General features: G+C 27.6%; 1 protein-coding gene across 1 annotated transcript in view; it reads right to left on the bottom strand.

The window, feature by feature from the left end:
- The window catches only part of LOC107447933 (rho GTPase-activating protein 26), a 217,277-nt gene that overhangs the window by 5,013 nt on the left and 192,328 nt on the right, over positions 1-19,936 (bottom strand). Inside the window, exons 10-24 of the mRNA XM_087163953.1 lie at positions 19,678-19,747; positions 18,676-18,773; positions 18,271-18,308; positions 16,579-16,714; positions 15,569-15,608; positions 13,721-13,858; positions 12,199-12,286; positions 12,064-12,122; positions 10,166-10,271; positions 8,218-8,377; positions 6,666-7,200; positions 4,306-4,746; positions 2,136-2,178; positions 1,831-1,896; positions 202-281 (exon numbers count right to left, since the gene is read on the bottom strand). Coding sequence (XP_087020079.1) covers positions 202-281; positions 1,831-1,896; positions 2,136-2,178; positions 4,306-4,746; positions 6,666-7,200; positions 8,218-8,377; positions 10,166-10,271; positions 12,064-12,122; positions 12,199-12,286; positions 13,721-13,858; positions 15,569-15,608; positions 16,579-16,714; positions 18,271-18,308; positions 18,676-18,773; positions 19,678-19,747 — 2,098 coding nt within the window. The remainder of the gene's footprint in view (positions 1-201; positions 282-1,830; positions 1,897-2,135; positions 2,179-4,305; positions 4,747-6,665; positions 7,201-8,217; positions 8,378-10,165; positions 10,272-12,063; positions 12,123-12,198; positions 12,287-13,720; positions 13,859-15,568; positions 15,609-16,578; positions 16,715-18,270; positions 18,309-18,675; positions 18,774-19,677; positions 19,748-19,936) is intronic.

Here is a 19,936-nt window from a genome sequence, read left to right as displayed (position 1 = left end):
AAAAGTGTCCACACTTTTGGCCACCACTGTATATTAAATTTCTAAAACTTACATTCCTTATAAATATATTTAACATAATTCAATAGCCATATAAAAAATTTAAATCAGGTCACATTCAAACAAACTAGCAAGCATGAGTAAAGTAATTTGTTTTATAAATATAAACAAGAAATAAGATAATTTTGAAACAAAATTACATACCATTATATATAATTTGGTTAGGTTCGAAGGAAAGTTCTGATTCATTTTCACCCACACATGCATAAAGGGTTCGGACACGTCTGGAATTAAAATCAAAAATATTTAAAATTCAAAAACTTCATAAAATTTTTATAAGTTTCAAATATTAAAAAAAAAGCAGTTGTTGCTCGTGAAAAGCAAGGTTGTGGTCTTTTATTGATACTATTCTAATGGATAAAATATTATTGGCAAGTCTGTATATTTACATCATTTTAAATTGAACTCCTGAAAATTATCACAATATATGAAATTGGGAAAGCGTTAGTTGATGCTATTACATAATTGTGGCTAAAGCATATGTTTATTTTTTAAAATGTTGAAATGCCTAAAAGCGTTTTATGAATAGGAAACATTTTTATGCATTCTAATAAATCAAAAACGTGATTAACAAGGCATTAGATTAAAATTTATTTTTAATAAAATATTACGCATGTTACGTGAATTTGTAGACAAAAAAAGAACTTCTGCACTTTATTGAAAATGACAAGCTTAGTCACATATGTATCCTGAAAATAGTATTATTTAACTTTAATGGGGGAGGTTCAAATATTACTTAAGCATGTCATCGACAATTTTGGACCCCCCCTTGTCAAAAAACAACCATATTACATAAGAAATTTGCTCTCCTTTAACTTAGATTTTTATGGAAGTAATCTAATTTTAAGTTTAAATTCAAATAAACAATGCAACTTTGCAAAAAATAAAAGTCACGTTTCAGTTCATTTTATGAAATTTTGAGTCAAATATTGCTTATGAATTTTTTCTCTGTTTCTTCAATAGTAACAACTCTTATACTTCAGAATATCCAAGAAAAAGTTTCGTGAATTTTTTCGTTCTCCAAGCATAATTATTATTTCAAATTTAAAATATTTCTAATTGTAATTTTCCCCCCAAATTTTTTAAACATATTTTTTAAGTAAAGTTTTGAAAATATTGTGATTTTAATGTCTTATGTAGCATAGCTCATAACCCCATCCTCCTTGTCTGAGAAGATAAGCAAATCACGAAACCTCTATCCAAACATAACTGTTATTTCAAATTTGAGGTATTTCTAAATGTAATTTTTTTCCATTTTTCTTCTTCTTTCAAATAGAGATTTGAAAATATTGTGGCTTTCGTGTTTTATGTAGCATTGCTCATAGCCTAATTCCCCTTGTCTGAAAAAGTATGCAAATCACGAAACCCCTCAACCCCTCTCCTCTGTTAGATTCTAATGTGTAGTTTGTCTAAAGTAAAAACTCCCCTCGCCATTCGTCTAAACCTGTGGCGGTGACTATAGCAACGAGACATAACTATTTCAAGTAGGGGTGTGGGGTAATTGTTTAAGACAGGTTTCTGCTCGGGTCAGCGAGTGAGAGGGAATCTTTTCCTTCGGTCTACTGTGTTAGCCCTAGAGTGAAGAGAAGCTACCCTCCCTGAAATGAGCTATTCTTGATTCCATAGCAGCAGAGGGCCTCAGACTTTGTAGCGGGGGGGGGGTTCTTACCATAGACAAACTATAACACATCAATAGGTTTGTTATTTCATATAAGCAATAAAGCATTAATCAAAATATATGGTTAAATGTTTTTGAGGAAAAGAATTATTTACCTTCCGTTTCCAGATGGTACAGAAGATGATGATGAAGAAGATGATGTTGATGGACTAGCAGGAAACCTAACAAATTTCACATTGATTTATTTTCAAAGTAACATGTGCATTCAAGAGTTTAAATTCCATCATTAAAAACTTAAGAAAAGCAATAAATAACAAAATAATTCATATAATTAAAAGAAATTGCTGAGAAAAAAAAATTTTTAGTTAAACTTTTAAAAATTAAACCACTATAGCAAATATTTTAACTATAGCAAGATGCAACTAAAATATAAAAGGAATACATGAAATGTATTACTTACACACTGTTTTGTCGTACTCCACTGATAAAATAATCCCTAGAACCTGCAATGTATATTCATTAGATGAAAAATAATAGGAGATCATGTATGTAAATCAAAATAATTATTTATATTCACTATCAAACTAATGAATTAGTACAAGTTTTTTTTTAGCATACGTTTTTCTCTTTATTATTTTTTTTAATAAAACAATAGAGCCAGTAATTTCCTGGATTACAAAACAAAAATTAACCATGGGAAAATTAATTTCAGTTAGTTCATTTTTGTTTTTGCAAGTTTTTTTAAAAGTATATGTGTTTCTCTTTATTATTTTTTTTGAAGTAAAACAATAAAGCCAGCAATCTCTAGGATTACAAAATAAAAATTAACCCTGGGAATATTAATTTCAGTTAGTTCATTTTCGTCGATTTTTTTTTATCTTAAACTTTATCTTACAATGTAGGATAAAAATCAATTTGATTTTGATTGGTTGGAGTCGTTTTAATCAGGATTAGAGCCATAAGAGTGCCCTAAGGGAGCATGCTTATACCACCCTAAAAATTCCAAAATTATCATCTTTATTTGTATAAATGTTATAACTTATTTTTTTAAAAATATTTTTTAACAATATTTGCTGCATGAACACATAAAATCCATTGAGAGTTTTAAGCACAAAAAAAGGACTCACATTTCAAATTTTCATCATAAATATTTTATTCATTAAATTAAATATAGTTTTTAGCTGCTGCTAATTATACGTATTCAGGCAACTCAAATTTTAATGTGTCAGAGATACACTTATTTCTTTTTTACTCTGCGTTCACAGCAGATTTAATTTAAAGAATTCAACTAACGTATTTTGCAATAAATCAAAGAATCGCAACTCAAATATTTTGTACCTCTAGTTTTTAATAAAGTTGTCACATTCATTGGTTTAGAATCATTGAATAAAATATTCATATTGCTTTTGAAAATTTCTGATGGATGCATGCAAAAGTATGTTTTATAAATATGTGAAATAATTATAAATAATTATTAGAAATATTAGAATACGTGCTTTTCTTTAATGAGGAATTAAAATGATATAATAAAATATATACAATACAATGGATGACATTTAAAAATATAATCAGTGCTGTAATTGAAGTAGCTCAGAGTTACAACCCCAAATTCATAAATGTCAATCTCTAGTTTCTTTCTCAAGAACAACATAGTTTTTTAGTTACACAAGTTCTTTAGTTGGTCATGTTAACACAAGGGAAAATTCTTTAAGGAATTACTCAACTCTAAATAAAGTCATGTGATTTACTTTGGAGTTAATAATCGTTAAGTGATTTTATGCAATTTTATTTCATTGTGTAAATTTTAGTTGAACTCTACTTTACTAATTTTGCTATGTGGCTCATATCAAAAATAACTTCATTTTATATTTCTTTGAACCATGGAAATCCTTGTATAAAAATTGTTCCATTTTCATATGAAGATGTGAAAAATGAGCAAAAATTAAAACATGATGCGTAGCCAAATCTTTCAGCAAAAGATAAGCAATTTTAAGTACTTTTTAAGCACTTAAAAATTTTTTTAAGCACTATATACATTAACAAAATGCAAAAGCATTTTCAAAGACTTTACATAATCATAACAAAATAACTAGTTTCTGTCAAAAAACTATTTCTTGATTATATTAGCCATTATAAAATGATCAAGAGATTTTTGGGTTCGATATCAGAGAGTGGAAAATGAAGCCTGAAATTGAGAGTATCATGCAAAATGCAGCAGAGTAGCACATGAGAGTGCAATAATCTCACCGAACCCAGCTCAGTCAACGCACACGCAGACTCGCAAGTATTTCATAAAACTGTAAAATGATTGGCGCGTTCATACTGGACCAAAGGTATGCCGAAATAGATTGTGAAAACGTTGAATAGAACCATGTGGAAAGCATGCTTTTGCATAAAACGTGGCGAAAATCGGTATGATAAAGAAGAAAAAAAAAATCTCATGAAAAGGGAAAATTAAGCACTTTTTAAAAACATCCAATGAAAAAAGCACCTTCAAGGGCTTTTAAAAAAAGAAAATCGAAAATAAGCACCTTTAAACACCTTTTAAAAACACTACGCACTGTGTAATATATGCATTTTCTAAACAGAAAAAAAATACACAAACCTATAAAAAAATTTTTTTTTCTAACCTGTTGATCCATGCCTCTGATGACCAACAACATCTAACGCCGCTCTACAACTCCTCCTAGGTTTTTCTGCTCCAACAGTTACTGGAATAACATTACCACCTCTACGACTTTCTGCAGTTCGGTTGTCAGTCCTGTTGGGAGAGTGGGCTGGACTGTAGGCTGACTTATCCATCCTCCTGTGCTGTGATGGACTAGTTTTTATAGACTGATTAGTGGAGGCATGGTGGTGTGTAGTGGATGCTGGAGCTGAGTGTGTTGCCAATTGGTGATGGGAGGAACTGGTACGTACTGGAGGAGATCCATGGGACAGAGGTTGGTGATGGGATGAACTAGATTTTAATGAGGAGGGAGATGTGTGGGTCAACAGATGATGACTGGAGTTTCCAGTGGATCGAGGCGAATGCAAGGATTCTGAGCTGCTGCTACTAGATGTTTGATGATCTGTATTGAGTTAAACAATTGTTTGTGAAGTAGCATTAAATTCACAAAATATCAAAGAATCTACAAATAATTTGAGATCAAAGTAAAATTCTTAAATTTATACTAAAACTATTAAAATAATGACAGGTTTTAAATGACTTACCTAGTTATCTAAAATAATCTCAAATTTTAAACATCAGCTTTGTTAATATTCATAGATTCAATAGTAAATGAATAAAAAAATTTCTAGCTAATCATTTGTGAATTGAACTAGGAATATCATAGCAGCCCCAAACTCAACGAAAAAAAAATCCTCAAATTTTTCTAATTTATTCTGACTGATTTTAGAAAATCTCCCGAATTTTTTAATTGATGGTTATAGATTTTATTGTTTTTTCTGTTCTATTTGTGTACCACAGATGTATTCCAAACACTTTTACTTAAACAAAGATATTTTTAAACAATTATTAATATAAGCTGAACAAGCATGTGATTTGGGAAACAAATATTTAGATAACAATAAAAAGAAATAATGAATGACACACATATTTTATTTTATGCTCTGCTGTTTATGAGTGATCAATAGCAACTGCACGAGTAACTTTTAGAATCTGTAGGAAACATTTTATGTCAGTTCGAAGAGATGTCTACGATGAAATAAAGTTTTTGCAATATATAATAAAAAATTTATTTCAACAGAGCAATATTTTCTAAAAAATGTTAAATCAACTTTTAGCTAATATATATATATATATATATATATATATATATATATATATATATATATATATATATATATATATATATATATATATATATATATATATATATCATAGATAAGGATGTCTTTTTTTAATTTTTAAAGTATGAGAAACATAAATTTATTAATAAGGAAACACATTTACCCAATATTGAATATTTGAAATAAATTGAAACAAAATTGAACAGCAGAAGTCATCTTACAGTTTCAAATGTTTTAGAAAATATTTTGGTGTTTTAGATGTCTCAAGCTCTAATTCCCCCCCCCCCCCCGATTTTTTAAGTATACTAAATAAATTTTCTAACATTTACCTAATTTTTCTAGATGTATAAAATTCCCTGCTACTACCCTAGATTAAAAGAATGTAGTTATGTAAGATTTGCAATTACGTAATATTTTAAGTTAAAAAAAAAATAATGCAGGAAATCTTTCAGCTTTGGTGGTTAGAAAAATAAATCAAAGTCCTTGACTTCAAAAAAATTACATGTTTAACTACTACAAGAAACATGCTTAAAATTAACTGCATACTAAAAAATTATATCTGATGATTATGAAAAACTGTTCTATAAATAATTATAATGCATTTATTGAGGAATGATGATTATGCCATTTGAAAGCATTTAAGATATGGAATTTTGTTAATACATGAGAATTAGATAAGAATATATTAAAAATTTAAAAATGCTTTATAAGGATGAGCAAATATTACTTGCAATTGTCGGAGTGAAAAAAATCATAGTATGACACACATAAATAACATGAATACCATTGTTTTAAAAATAAAAAAGGATGATACAGTTGAGAAAAAAGGGGATAAGTAACATTGATATTATAATGAATAAAATAAAGTAAAAATATTTTTACAAAGCTCTTCTATGTATATTCATTTTGATGTTTATATTTGTTAGTACAAAACAAACTTAAATCCTTAAATGTTACTGAAATTTAGAGTAATGTTACCTAAAATTTTTTAGTATTAACCTATAAGCAGCAAACCGAAAATCAGGTTTTTTTTTTTTTGATTTGGTGTAAAATTATTTTATTACATACAATTTAGTAATAATTTTTGAAACTTTAAACTTGCATGCAAATATAAATGAAAACTTAAAACGAAAATATTTTTTAAGTTAATAAATTTCAAAAGATTTAAATGGTAAAGGTTGCAGAATTTAAAACTAACCATTCCAAGATGGATTATACACCACTAGGGGTTTTGTCCTAGTCCTCTGTGGTTGAGCAGCAGAGTTCCTTGCTTGCTGGGTTGAAGGAGTATTAGTAATAGAATGTTGACTACGAGAAGATGACTGTTGTGAACTAGATGAAGATGAGTATGACTTTTGTGAAGATGCAGTTGTCACAGAATGTCCTGGCACTGACGATGACATTAGGGAATGGTATGACTGGCGTTGGACATATGACGGTTGCACGACCATCACACGTTGGGTAGAATTAGAATTTTCGAGGTACAGACTTTCTGCCCTGGGTGATACAGAATAATTGGAGTGAGAAGACCGAGACATGTGCGGTTCAGTTCGACCGGGGGGTCTTCCAGCATCCATTACATATACAGTCTCTCGTTTAGATCTTCGCTGTGGAGCAACAGGCTCAGACCGAGAATCGTTGGATATCGCATTATGATGAGATGTGGAATTTGCTACCTTTTTGGAACTTATGTTCTCCTTAGTATCTCCATTCATTACCGCATTTGAACATATCTGAAAAAGTTTAAATAATTCATTTAATAACTTTTGAAAAGTTGATTGAATTTTTGGAATACATAAAATATTTCACGAGATAGAATATGCGGATTAAGACATTTCAAACTATAAAGTGAAAAAGCACAGTTTCAAAAGAAAAAAATACAATAATAATAAGTTTATTAATCATTATTACAAAATGTAAGGAGGTTATTATAAATAAACTTAGCTATGTAACACAGTCTGTGAAATTTATAAAAATACAGAATTATTGCCCTGCTATTGAATGATTTATTTTAGACACATTTTTTCTCAACTCACATTTAAGAAATTGCATACCATAAAAAAAAATTCCCACTATCAATGCATTGTTGTTATCAGTCACCGATCAATGGTATATTTTTATTTCGCACATTTGGTATATGATAGGTAAATGTAGCATAAATAACATAAAAAGTTATTAACTAATTTTGAAACATTTTTTTTTTAAATTATAAAATCCTGAGCAATTGAATTCTTTTCAGAGTCTTAAAATTAAATTTTACAGCTACGCATTTAAAAAGCAATATTTTAATAACATATTTAAGACATTGTTAAGTTATATCAACATAAGAAAATTGCACCAAACTTTTTAGATACTTTCAAAAAGTAAAATTTTTCTACACAAACAATACTTAAGAGATAAAAAAAGAAAATGCTTTAATATTTAGAGACAAAAAAGAAAAATCATGCTACTGCCTTAATAAGATGCAAAATGTGACATTTTTACATACGCACATAAAGAAATTGAGCATTTAAAATAAACAGGAATAAAAGCTCACTTTAATTCTTTTTAACACAGTAAATCAAATAAAAGAATGGTAAAAAATACTCATTTTTTCATTTATAAAAATTTCATCTTAAATATTTTTTACTTGAGATATTTTTAAAACTAACACACTGAGTATATATTTAACTTTGAGGGTCAACAAATCAAAATATAAATTTTAAAAAAGCATATAACATAAGAGAAAAAAAATGTCTATATAAACTTACTTTATCATATTGTTCTATAATAATTTCTAAAACTATGTTTCCAAACTTAATTTCCATAATTGCAGCTACAGTCTCTTCCTCGGGCCGCAGTAAAGTAGGACCGAAACAAACACCCAAATTTGAAACAGTCATAAGATTTTTGTCAGAGTGTTTGGCAACCCTAAGTAAAAGAATTAAAATTAATGGTCTTCTACATTGATGCAGGATTACCATTAAGTTTTTGGCGGAAAACATATGTCCCAGACTGTATTTAATACAATTTAACAATTTACAAAGTACTAAAATGTATAATTAACCATATTCTAATAACTGATAACTATGAATAAAGAATTTTAAAAAAATCATGCTTTTAAAAATTTAGAATAAATTTACAAGTACTCTCCTGACACATATTTGGGTTTTAACTTATTGAAGTATTTTTATTTGGGCACTCGATAAAAATTTTCTTATATACTAAAGTAAAGTAAAAACATCATATAAAAAAAATTGCAGACAGTATTTAATACAATTTAACAATTTACTAAAATGTATAATTAACCATATTCTGATTACTATGAATAAAGAATTTAAAAAAATCACTTTTTAAAAAATGTAGAATAAATTTAACTTAGTAAAGTATGTATATTTAGGCACTCGATAAAAATTTTCTTATATACTAAAGTAAAGTAAAAACATCATATAAAAAAAATTGCAGACAGTATTTAATACAATTTAACAATTTACTAAAATGTATAATTAACCATATTCTGATTACTATGAATAAAGAATTTAAAAAAATCACTTTTTAAAAAATGTAGAATAAATTTAACTTAGTAAAGTATGTATATTTAGGCACTCGATAAAAATTTTCTTATATACTAAAGTAAAGTAAAAACATCATATAAAAAAAATTGCAGACAGTATTTAATACAATTTAACAATTTACTAAAATGTATAATTAACCATATTCTGATTACTATGAATAAAGAATTTAAAAAAATCACTTTTTAAAAAATGTAGAATAAATTTAACTTAGTAAAGTATGTATATTTAGGCACTCGATAAAAATTTTCTTATATACTAAAGTAAAGTAAAAACATCATATAAAAAAAATTGCAGACAGTATTTAATACAATTTAACAATTTACTAAAATGTATAATTAACCATATTCTGATTACTATGAATAAAGAATTTAAAAAAATCACTTTTTAAAAAATGTAGAATAAATTTAACTTAGTAAAGTATGTATATTTAGGCACTCGATAAAAATTTTCTTATATACTAAAGTAAAGTAAAAACATCATATAAAAAAAATTGCAGACAGTATTTAATACAATTTAACAATTTACTAAAATGTATAATTAACCATATTCTGATTACTATGAATAAAGAATTTAAAAAAATCACTTTTTAAAAAATGTAGAATAAATTTAACTTAGTAAAGTATGTATATTTAGGCACTCGATAAAAATTTTCTTATATACTAAAGTAAAGTAAAAACATCATATAAAAAAAATTGCAGACAGTATTTAATACAATTTAACAATTTACTAAAATGTATAATTAACCATATTCTGATTACTATGAATAAAGAATTTAAAAAAATCACTTTTTAAAAAATGTAGAATAAATTTAACTTAGTAAAGTATGTATATTTAGGCACTCGATAAAAATTTTCTTATATACTAAAGTAAAGTAAAAACATCATATAAAAAAAATTGCAGACAGTATTTAATACAATTTAACAATTTACTAAAATGTATAATTAACCATATTCTGATTACTATGAATAAAGAATTTAAAAAAATCACTTTTTAAAAAATGTAGAATAAATTTAACTTAGTAAAGTATGTATATTTAGGCACTCGATAAAAATTTTCTTAAATACTAAAGAAAAATAAAAACATCATATAAAAAAATGCAGTATATAAAAAACATAATATTTTTAAAAATTATTGAATAACTTACTTGCAAAGATGAGCAATTAGAATCTGTAGCATACAAAAATTTGGCTTAGGAAGTTTGTGGACAAGTGATCTGATTTCATTAACTCTTTCATCCATATTATCTAGTTCTAAAAAATAGTTAAGTAAAATGAAATAATAAGAAAATAATGTAATAAGTGCATAAAAAACAAATTATATTTAGCACAACCAAAATAACCATAGGATTAGCAAAACTAATTTTTTTTTAATATAAATACAGTCGCACCTCTAATTAACGAAGTCGCTAAATTCTGAGAATAAGCTCGTTGGGTGCGTAGCCAGATTTTTCAACAAAAAATAAGCACCTTTTAAGTACTTTTTAAGCACTCAAAAAATATTTTTAATCACTTTCCAAAAAAAAATAATACCATAATTTAATTAGGATCTGTGCAGTAATAAAAAAAAAATTTATATCGCTTAAAATTCTTAATTTATAAACATAAAATGAATGAAATTTAAAATAGTTTTCAAAAACTTTACATAGTTTCTGATAAATATTGCACAGAAAATTGCGAAAATCGTGTATTTCTTGCAATTTTAAAACGACAATCGCAAAGGCAAAGAAAAAAATCTCTTTTTAACAAATAGAAAATTAAGCACTTTTTACAAATCCCGAATAAAAAAGCACCTTTAAAGGCTTTTTAAAAAAGTAAATCAAAAATAAGCACCTTTTAAAAACGCTATGCACCCTGGTTATATGGTAAATTCGTTAAATAGAAAATCACCTTTTCAGATACTTAAACAACACGAAACAGGTTTTAAATTCATAAACACTAGACTTAATTAAAATAGCAATTGATACACCTTTATCTAGTAAACTAGTATCTGCTATTTATTTTATTGATCTTAACCACATAAAAGAAATCTGCATGGAAAGCAAGAATAGAGCAAAACATTATCTAGTATTACACTATCATGCTACAGATATTTTCAACTAAAAAATCTAAATTTATACTTAAAATTATAGCTGCATTTATTATAAAAGTAATTTTAAACATACATTATCACATGCGTTCTTAAGTTTAATTGCTACTGATAAACTCCATTCATTGTGTCTGAGTTTTTTGTTTGAAATGCAAAAAAAAAAGGGAAAAGGATTTTACTGCTTCCTCTAAAAGTGGCTTTGAAAATCAATTCAAAGCCATTTCCCCCATAAAATGAGTTAGCAAATTTAAAATATTTTGGGAAATAGGGAAAGTGGATCACAAAGAAAAGTTTGTTAAATAGAAAATTCACTTCGCTATTTGGAAGTTATATTACAAAGAAATTTCCAAAATGTTCTTGGTTCCTCGAAAAAAAATTGCAAAATAGAGAAATTAGCAAAATGGAAGTTCATTAAATAGAAGTCTGACTGTAATTACTTATCTAGCTGAGCTTTTTCCAACGAGATTTGTAATTTACATTACATTGCATGATAAATAATTAGACTGAAATATATGAGATGCTCATAACTATAAAAAGTGCCGGGAACCGTATCTTAACGATCAGTCCACTGCAGGACTGTTGAATAGATAATAACCATTCTTTAAAAATATTGAATTTTAATTTCAAACTTGTTTATTTTGTCTTATTAACTTTAAAATTTTTATAATGAAAACCAAAAGGAAAATAAAACGATATTGATAAAATAATCAAACATGATTGAAATGCTTTAATATTAAACATATTTGAGCAACTTTTCTTACATTATGCAAGTAAATCGCAATTAAGAAAAAAAACTTTTTTTGGCTAATTTCCTAAAAAATAATTATAAATGAATATATAAAACAAACTAGTTTTGGTAACAGATGAAGAATAATTTTTATCAGTCTTATACAAAGAAAACAGAATTGCATTTTTATCAATAAATTACCAGAATATAATGAATATATAAATACATACTAGCAGCTTCTATAAAGGCACTGTGTAAACGGAATGTCATTAACGGTTCTGGAAGATTTCTGAAAGGATATATGAAATTTATTAGAAATGCAAAAATAAACAAAAGATCCTTAAATATTAGAAGATGGATGTTACCTAAAGTAGTTTTTTAAAGCACTAGTTATAGTTTTAATTTCCCACTCATCAGCATCATCTAAATTGATTTTTTCACCTTTTCGTCGATCTGGAAGAAGAAAAAAAAGAAGTTTCTTTTCATTCAAAAACAAATAACAGGGAGTTATTTCTTACTTGAAACGAAGTAAAAAAATTTGAAAAATAAATAGATAAATAGTTAACTCTTAAATTGAAATAGCCAAAATGGCAATTGTAATCAATAGATTAGTTAGTAGTTACTTTAGAGGCAAGGGTCAGAAATGGCACTACTGCATTAAATAAATAGAAAATTATGCTTAATAGAATTTTTTAAGAAAAGGCAGGGGTAAGGAAGATAAAAATATCAAATAATATGTGTGTTTTACTTATGTTCTATTTTACACACCTCATCTAATCATAGCCACATACCCAACCCCATTTATCCTGACCATGGTAAGAATGTCACTCAATTTTGATACCGCTCAGACGACATAGACAACACCTGAACAGTAACCCTTCTCTGCATACTTCAGTACCACAAGCTACAAGATGACTCTTAGCCATGGCAGATTTGATATGCCCCTTGCTGTATATACATGTTGTTTATTTAGTGGGGTGCCAGGATCGAACTCACGACTCTCAGCTTTCCATCAACAGAGAGAGTGACAAGGGCGCCAGCAGAATAATATAAAAGGGGGTGTGACCCTCTAACAAACTACTCCCCCCCCCAAAAAAATTTAAATATTCTGTTATTACATTTTGTTTTGTTTTTACATATACTTTCATCTGTTAATTTTCTTCAAGATATGTTTCTTCATTGTTAAGATGTTTAAAAAAAGTTCGAATTTCTTGTACTTGTAAATTTTGCCACGAGAAACTCTATTGATGGCGCTGGCATAGCTACTGACTTTGAAACACAAATAACTACAAACAGTAGTTTCATATACTAAAGTGTCGGTGCACTCTTAACATTGGTATTTATTGTGTTGATGAAGTTTTACAGTTGCGAGAAGTCAGTGTTATACACCTTTGTTAAACTAAATAACTAATAGAAAATATAATATTATTTACATTTTATTAAATGAAATTTGAAAATATAGCTTAGATATCTGCCAAGTTTGTGCATGCTCAGAGTGCATAAGAAAAGAATCAAAGATGACTCAAAATTCATTGAAAAAGTTATAAACAGATTTGGACAGCGAACAAGACAATTACAATTCTTATTTGATTAAACAATTTTTTGTTATGTGTCAATAATTAATTAATTATTTGTTTTTGAATAAAAATATTTTTTCTGTATCTCTTTAATTGTTTAAAAAAAAAGTCAGGGGGGTGCAAGTGCACCCTCTTGCACCCCGCTACCGGCGCCCTTGGAGAGTGATGCCTTTACTGGACCAAAATGCCTATTTTACACATAAGCCTAAATGCCTAGTTAACACATTAGGAAACAATAAAAATTTGGTGAAGAAATGCAAAATTTTTCAGTGTTTTCTTTATGTATGATTTCTTTAGGGTATATAATTACCTAATGCCATTTGAGTAAGCTTATTAACTTTAGAGTTAACACCAACTAATCTATACAATCCTTCATCATCCAAGCCTCTGATTTCTATAGCATCAATGCATTGCTGAACAAAAAAGAATCCCACTTCATCAAGATAATCTGTAAATAAATGAAAACTCTTTAAACAAATTTATTATACAAAAATCATATTGAATACAAAAATGTTTAAAAAAAATTATTGTATGCTGAATGAATGTTTATAAAACAATCCTTATTTCGAGATTGATTTCATAATTTTTTTAAAGCTTGATATAACCTAGTAACTTCGAACCCAGAAAACAAGAAGAGCCCAACAAAAAATTGCTCTGATGGCACACTTATTAAATGAGGTAAATTACATCACATTATAAAGTAATATTAAATTTTCCTTTTTGAAACGCAATTTTATTAGTAAAAGATTAATGCAACAGGTAACAAATAGAAATAATGCATTAAATATAAAAAATAATGATAAAAACAATGCAGACTTCAAGTGACCTTCGAATTCTCTTTAAAAAAAAAATGCTTTTATAAAACTATTGCTAAGAGAAATTCTGCTCTCAACTGCTCAAAGAATATCTTACCTTTATTGTGCATACACAAACAATGCTAAGATAATGTAGTTTGCATAGTTGCATAGATAAAATCAATATTTTGATACATTTTAAAAAATTTTATAGAAAGTAAGCTTTATGAATTTTGGTTGATTTTTTTTAAAATAACACATCACTCAGTTACGGGAAATCTAATGTTAAGTTCCTAACAGAATGTGTGGTCAGTTTTCAAGGATTCCACACATGTTATTTGCTTGCGTACGGTTAGTTTGTTGTGTTAAGCTCTTTTAAAGCTTGTGAGTCGTCAGTCCTTCGTGTTTAAAAACAACCTAATTGTACGCAATATGTTCTGCAAGAGAACTTTTCTATGTTTTTGTTCAAAACAAATATGCACATGATGATACCTACTACTCTACTCTACCAGTCATATTCAACTAATCTTGTTTAAATACCATTAAGCTACCAACCCGGGGGTATTTAGAGGGGGAAGAGAAAATGCCGGTATGAACTTGTACTACATTGCTTAAGCATACATATGCAAAACTTTGTATCTTTAGCTAGATTTATTTGGATATAAAAATTACAATTGGATATTTTTTTTAAATAAACCACATAAGAGGTGTCCCACACAAAAACCACATAAGAGATAATTTAAAAAATCAAATAAGGAAAATAAAACAGAAATAATAATGTATAGTTTGCAGGAAACAAATGCATATTGATAAAAACTATGTAACAAACTATGTAAATGTACAAACTATGTACAAAATGTATGTAAACTATGTACAAAACTATGTAAAACTATGTATTGACAAAAACTATGCAACAATTTTTGCAAAATAACTAATACAATAACATAACGCTAAACTGTATTGCTGAGCTACGCAGCAGAAATCATTGTTTCAGAATTTTTTCAGTCAGAATTGCCATGTGCTGATGAGTTTCATAGCTAATTTTAGTACTTAGGGAAACAGATTTTCTTTTTCCTAAGCAGAACAAAGCAAATCGAGTATCTATATCTCATTCTCTTTTCTATAATTGATTTTTTAAATTTTCATTCATTCTTAGACATTTTGTATATGCATATCATTAGATAACATATTATTCATTAGTTGTAAAAGAAGCTTAAATAAATAACACATAAAACATTAAATAAAACCACTTTTTCCAAAGAATATTAAAAGTTACATAAGTTTAAGTCATCAATAAATAAGGAATGTAAAATAAGGAAAGAATAAAATGTAAAAATGAATACAGAAACAATAAATAATCTTACACTCTTCTTGCTTTGGTAGTTTCCCAGTTTGACTGTAAGCCTAAGGAAAGAAGAATACAAGCATGACTGTATAAAACTTTTAAATAAAACGAAAATTGAAACTAAATTATGCAGTGAAATAATGAAACAAAGATAAACTTATACACATATTTTTTAATTTTCAGTAACCAATGTAACAAACAACATTTTAAATGCTGGAAAATATCAGACTAAATAGAGCAAGTTTTTAATATACATTTAAAAAAAACTTTATCCTTATCACTTTAATACAATAAGTAATAATTTTTATATACAAATTACAGCTGTGAGACTTGTGGTATTTCTAAACAGAAGCTCCAATGAAATCAAAAACATTTCTATAAAATTACAACAAATTATAAAGAACTTGAAAATATACACTGGTGTTAGAAATTAAGAGAATTTGCAGATTTAGTCGATTATTTCTAAACTACGGGACCGATTTTATTGAAATTTGATATGTACATACATTGATACAATTCAAAACAAATAACCATTCAACAATTCTAATACTCACGCATGATCATGTGCAACACTCGTTGGAGCCTGAAGGTATAAAACAGCGGTAGCAGAATAATTTCAAAAAATGGGTTAATAGAGGGGTATGGTCCTCTCTTACAGATATACAGACCTTGAAGTGTAATTTCATACTTGAAGTAAGACAGTTAATCATTTCCTGTGGCAATTGACCTGAATTGTCCTGTAGCAATTTCATACCTTCATACTCCAGCGGTTGTTGCGCACGATCATGAGTGCGTATTACAGTTGTTGAATGGTTATTTGTTTTGTATTGTATCAACGTATGTACATATCAAATTTAATTAAAATCGGTCCAGTAGTTCTAGAGATAATCGACCAAGTCTGAAAATTCTCTTAATTTCTTACACCAGTGTATACATAAAAAAAATTCTTATGTTAATTTCCTTTAAGTCGAATTAATTTTATTTCTGACAAACATATATCTGAGTGAAGATTAAAAAAAAAGTGCTCACTGGTTCCTTTCCGTCCATAGCATCCATCCACAAATGTCTATCTTCTTCAGATAATGCTTGAAAAGTTAGAACACCTGGTTTGTCTTCACATATGATGTCAAAACAGAACCTTTTATCAATGGAGTCTGACATACGCCTACAAGATTTAATAAATGACTATCAGTTAAACAAAATGAAATAAAACTTTCCCCTCCCATGAGGCAAGTTTAAAAATCATGGATGGAAAAAAATCTAGTAGATTTTAGAAAATATAATAAACTTCTTGATAATTGTTACATAACGTACAAAATATTTTATACATAGGGAATTTTAGAATCATCAAACTAGGAAAACTGCAATATTTTTAAGTTATGATTATCTATATTATATAAAACGCTAATACGTACGTATGTATCAATAAAACCGATGATATTTCTTTTCTCGCGTTGGCAACAGTTTTCATTTTTAATTGATAGGCTTCGGCGCGCAAGAGCACGTAGTGAGCATCATATGGCTAATCTATATTATATAAAACGCTAATATGTTTTAATTGATAGGCTTCGGCGCGCAAGAGCATGTAGTCAGCATCATATGTCTAATCGGGTGAATTCTCACCGAATTCTCACAAAATTATCTTCATCGAAGCCGATGCTTTACATCCAGTGTTCAGTACTATTTCATATTGTTTTACAACACATGGTTTTAGCCGTCTGGTGGGAAAGACTTTGAAACAAAACTTACAACAGTTACTTTTCTCAACAACTGAAATTTAGAATAGCGTGATTAAGAAAAATATGTGAACTGTTTGCAATTTCAAATTAATATTGAAATGCACAGATTTAGAATTTTCTACAGTGAAAAGTTTTCGGAACTTCAGTGTTCAAAAAAGTATACAAAAGCTAGACGTTAAGAACGTATCCGATGAGCGAGCATTGGATTGCGAAGCAATCCGAAATGAACTGCGAAAGCAGTTCCGGGGGTTGGAGAGGGCCAGCGAGCAGGGGGCGAAGCCTCCTAGTCATTAAATAAACTTCAAATGTTATGCATTATGTTTATTCATAATTTTGAACAGTAATAGGCATTTAATTCATCCAAGATAGTTAAAAAATTTAAAAAGGGAATTCTGAATAAAAATAAACTGAAAATTTTAAAACAAAAAAAGTTTTGAATTGATGTCTATAAATGTGGAGGGCTTCATTATGTACTAGTAATACTTATTTAAATACTCAAGCAAGCATCAACTATAAAGTGTTTAAATATTCTGAGCAAAAATTCTATTTCAAAAGGGATATTTTTTTTTAGAAAATTTACTCAATTTTAGGGAATTTTCTAAAATGTACAAAAACTAGGAGAATTTTTATTAAACCAGTAGACCATGAGAAACTGGCAAAATCCAGTAGTCTACTGGTAATTTTTATTTTACGTTAAATTTTAGTTGAATATCGGGCGCCAGTTATGATTTTTTAGTTGAAAGAGATGCCTATCCCTACATACAATACAATTAAAAAAGGCTAAAATAATCAGATCAAAAATATATAAGTTCTCCAAATACTACTTTTTAATAAAAATATATGGTTATAAGACTTAAGATATCGAAATAAAAAAGTGAACTAGAAGTAAAATATTTTTTCTTAATTTTATCATTTGTGGAAAATTATTTTATTTGTACTTAAATAACTAATAAAGAAAATTCAAAATAATTTTAAAAATTACCTAATGCATTCTTTAAGCACAAAAGTTTCCGGCAAGGCCTAGAAATATATAAAATTATCATAAAATTTCCGTCTAATAATGCACATAAAATAAAAATAATTAAAAAAAATTTATATATTTCTTGTACATTCAACCAATACTCAATATTGAACATTCAATATTTTTTACACAAATGACAAATTAAATTTTTAAAAAATAATTATGAGATCAAATTTCATAAAGTAGCATAAACATTTCAATACCCTAAAGAAATCTTAAATCCATCCTGAGTTTTATTGATAAAACAAATATTTCTAAACCGAAATCAACTATAAAATGAATTATTGTAAATAATAAAATATTAATAACGAAAGTGTAAGACAATCACTATTATTAGATTTTCTACATGCAACACATTTTACTCACAATTTTCCCAGTAGTTTGAGAATAAGGTATCATAGTAAATTTGTGATTTTCTTTTTGGTACTGGCAAAAATGCTTTGTCCATGTTGTACCCAAAGCTTCTGCAAGAGACATTACACAATAACTACAACATACATAAACATTTAAGTTTCTATTAATATTATTATAATAATTAATTTTGAAAAAAAAAAAAAAAACAATAGATAGGGTACTTAGCCAAATTTTTCAACAAAAAATAAGCACCTTTTAAGAACTCAAAAAATATTTTTAAGCACTCTAAGAAATATAATTAGGCAGGGTAGGAAAATTTTTGACAATCGACGGCTTTATCTTGTTTTAACAGTCACGTCAAAAAAAAAAAAAAAAAACATTTTTGGCATTGTTTTTGACACTTGTCAAAAATCCTGAAATGTTGAATCATGTGAAACGAATGGCGTTTTCATACGCTACGGACAGACTATATGCCGAAATAGATGGGGTTGAATTAATTATGAAAACGTTGAATAGAACAATGTGAACTGTCTTTTTGCATAATTTGAAGCGAAAATCAACATAGTAAAGGAAAAATCTCATTTTGAAAAAGGGAAAATAAAGCACTTTTTAAAAACACTCAATGCAAAAAGCAACTTATACATTATGGTGAGACTATACGCCAAAATAGAATTAATTATGAAATTGGTTGAATTAATTATGAAAACGTTGAATAGAACAATGTGAACTGCGCCTTTTTGCATAATTCGAAGCGTAAATCAACATAGTAAAGGAAAAATCTCATTTTGAAAAAGGGAAAATTAAGCACTTTTTAAAAACACCCAATGAAAAGAGCACCATTAAGGGCTTTTAAAAAACGAAAATAAACACCTTTAAGCACTTTTTAAAAAACGCTAAGCACTCTGATAGAAAGTTATTAATAAAACACACTAAAAGAGCATATGTGAATGGTATAAGTGGAAGACTAAACTTATTTGAGGTTTTAAACTATTAAAAAAGTTTACCTGTACTTACTCTTTTCCATCAGATAGAGATATCCCTGCCTAGTAAACATTTTATTTAGTGATCCTGAATCTAGTGGATTCTAAAATAAAAAGAAATCAAAATAATTACTTATATAGCCATTCTAATATTTTAAAAAATCAAACCAGAAAAATCTAGTAATTTCTGATAAAAAAAAATAAAAAAAATATTTCTATAAACTAGGGGTACACAACTTTTTTGAGTGAAGAGCCACTTGCACAGCACATAGATTAACGAAGGGCCGCACGCA

The sequence above is a fragment of the Parasteatoda tepidariorum genome, chromosome 5, assembly GCF_982258835.1.
Source record: "Parasteatoda tepidariorum strain Cologne lab strain chromosome 5, Ptep-v5.0, whole genome shotgun sequence".
NCBI classification, from domain to species: Eukaryota; Metazoa; Arthropoda; class Arachnida; order Araneae; family Theridiidae; genus Parasteatoda; species Parasteatoda tepidariorum.
The sequence above is the reverse complement of the archived record's forward strand: the minus strand, read 5'-3'. Positions and strand labels throughout refer to the sequence as shown.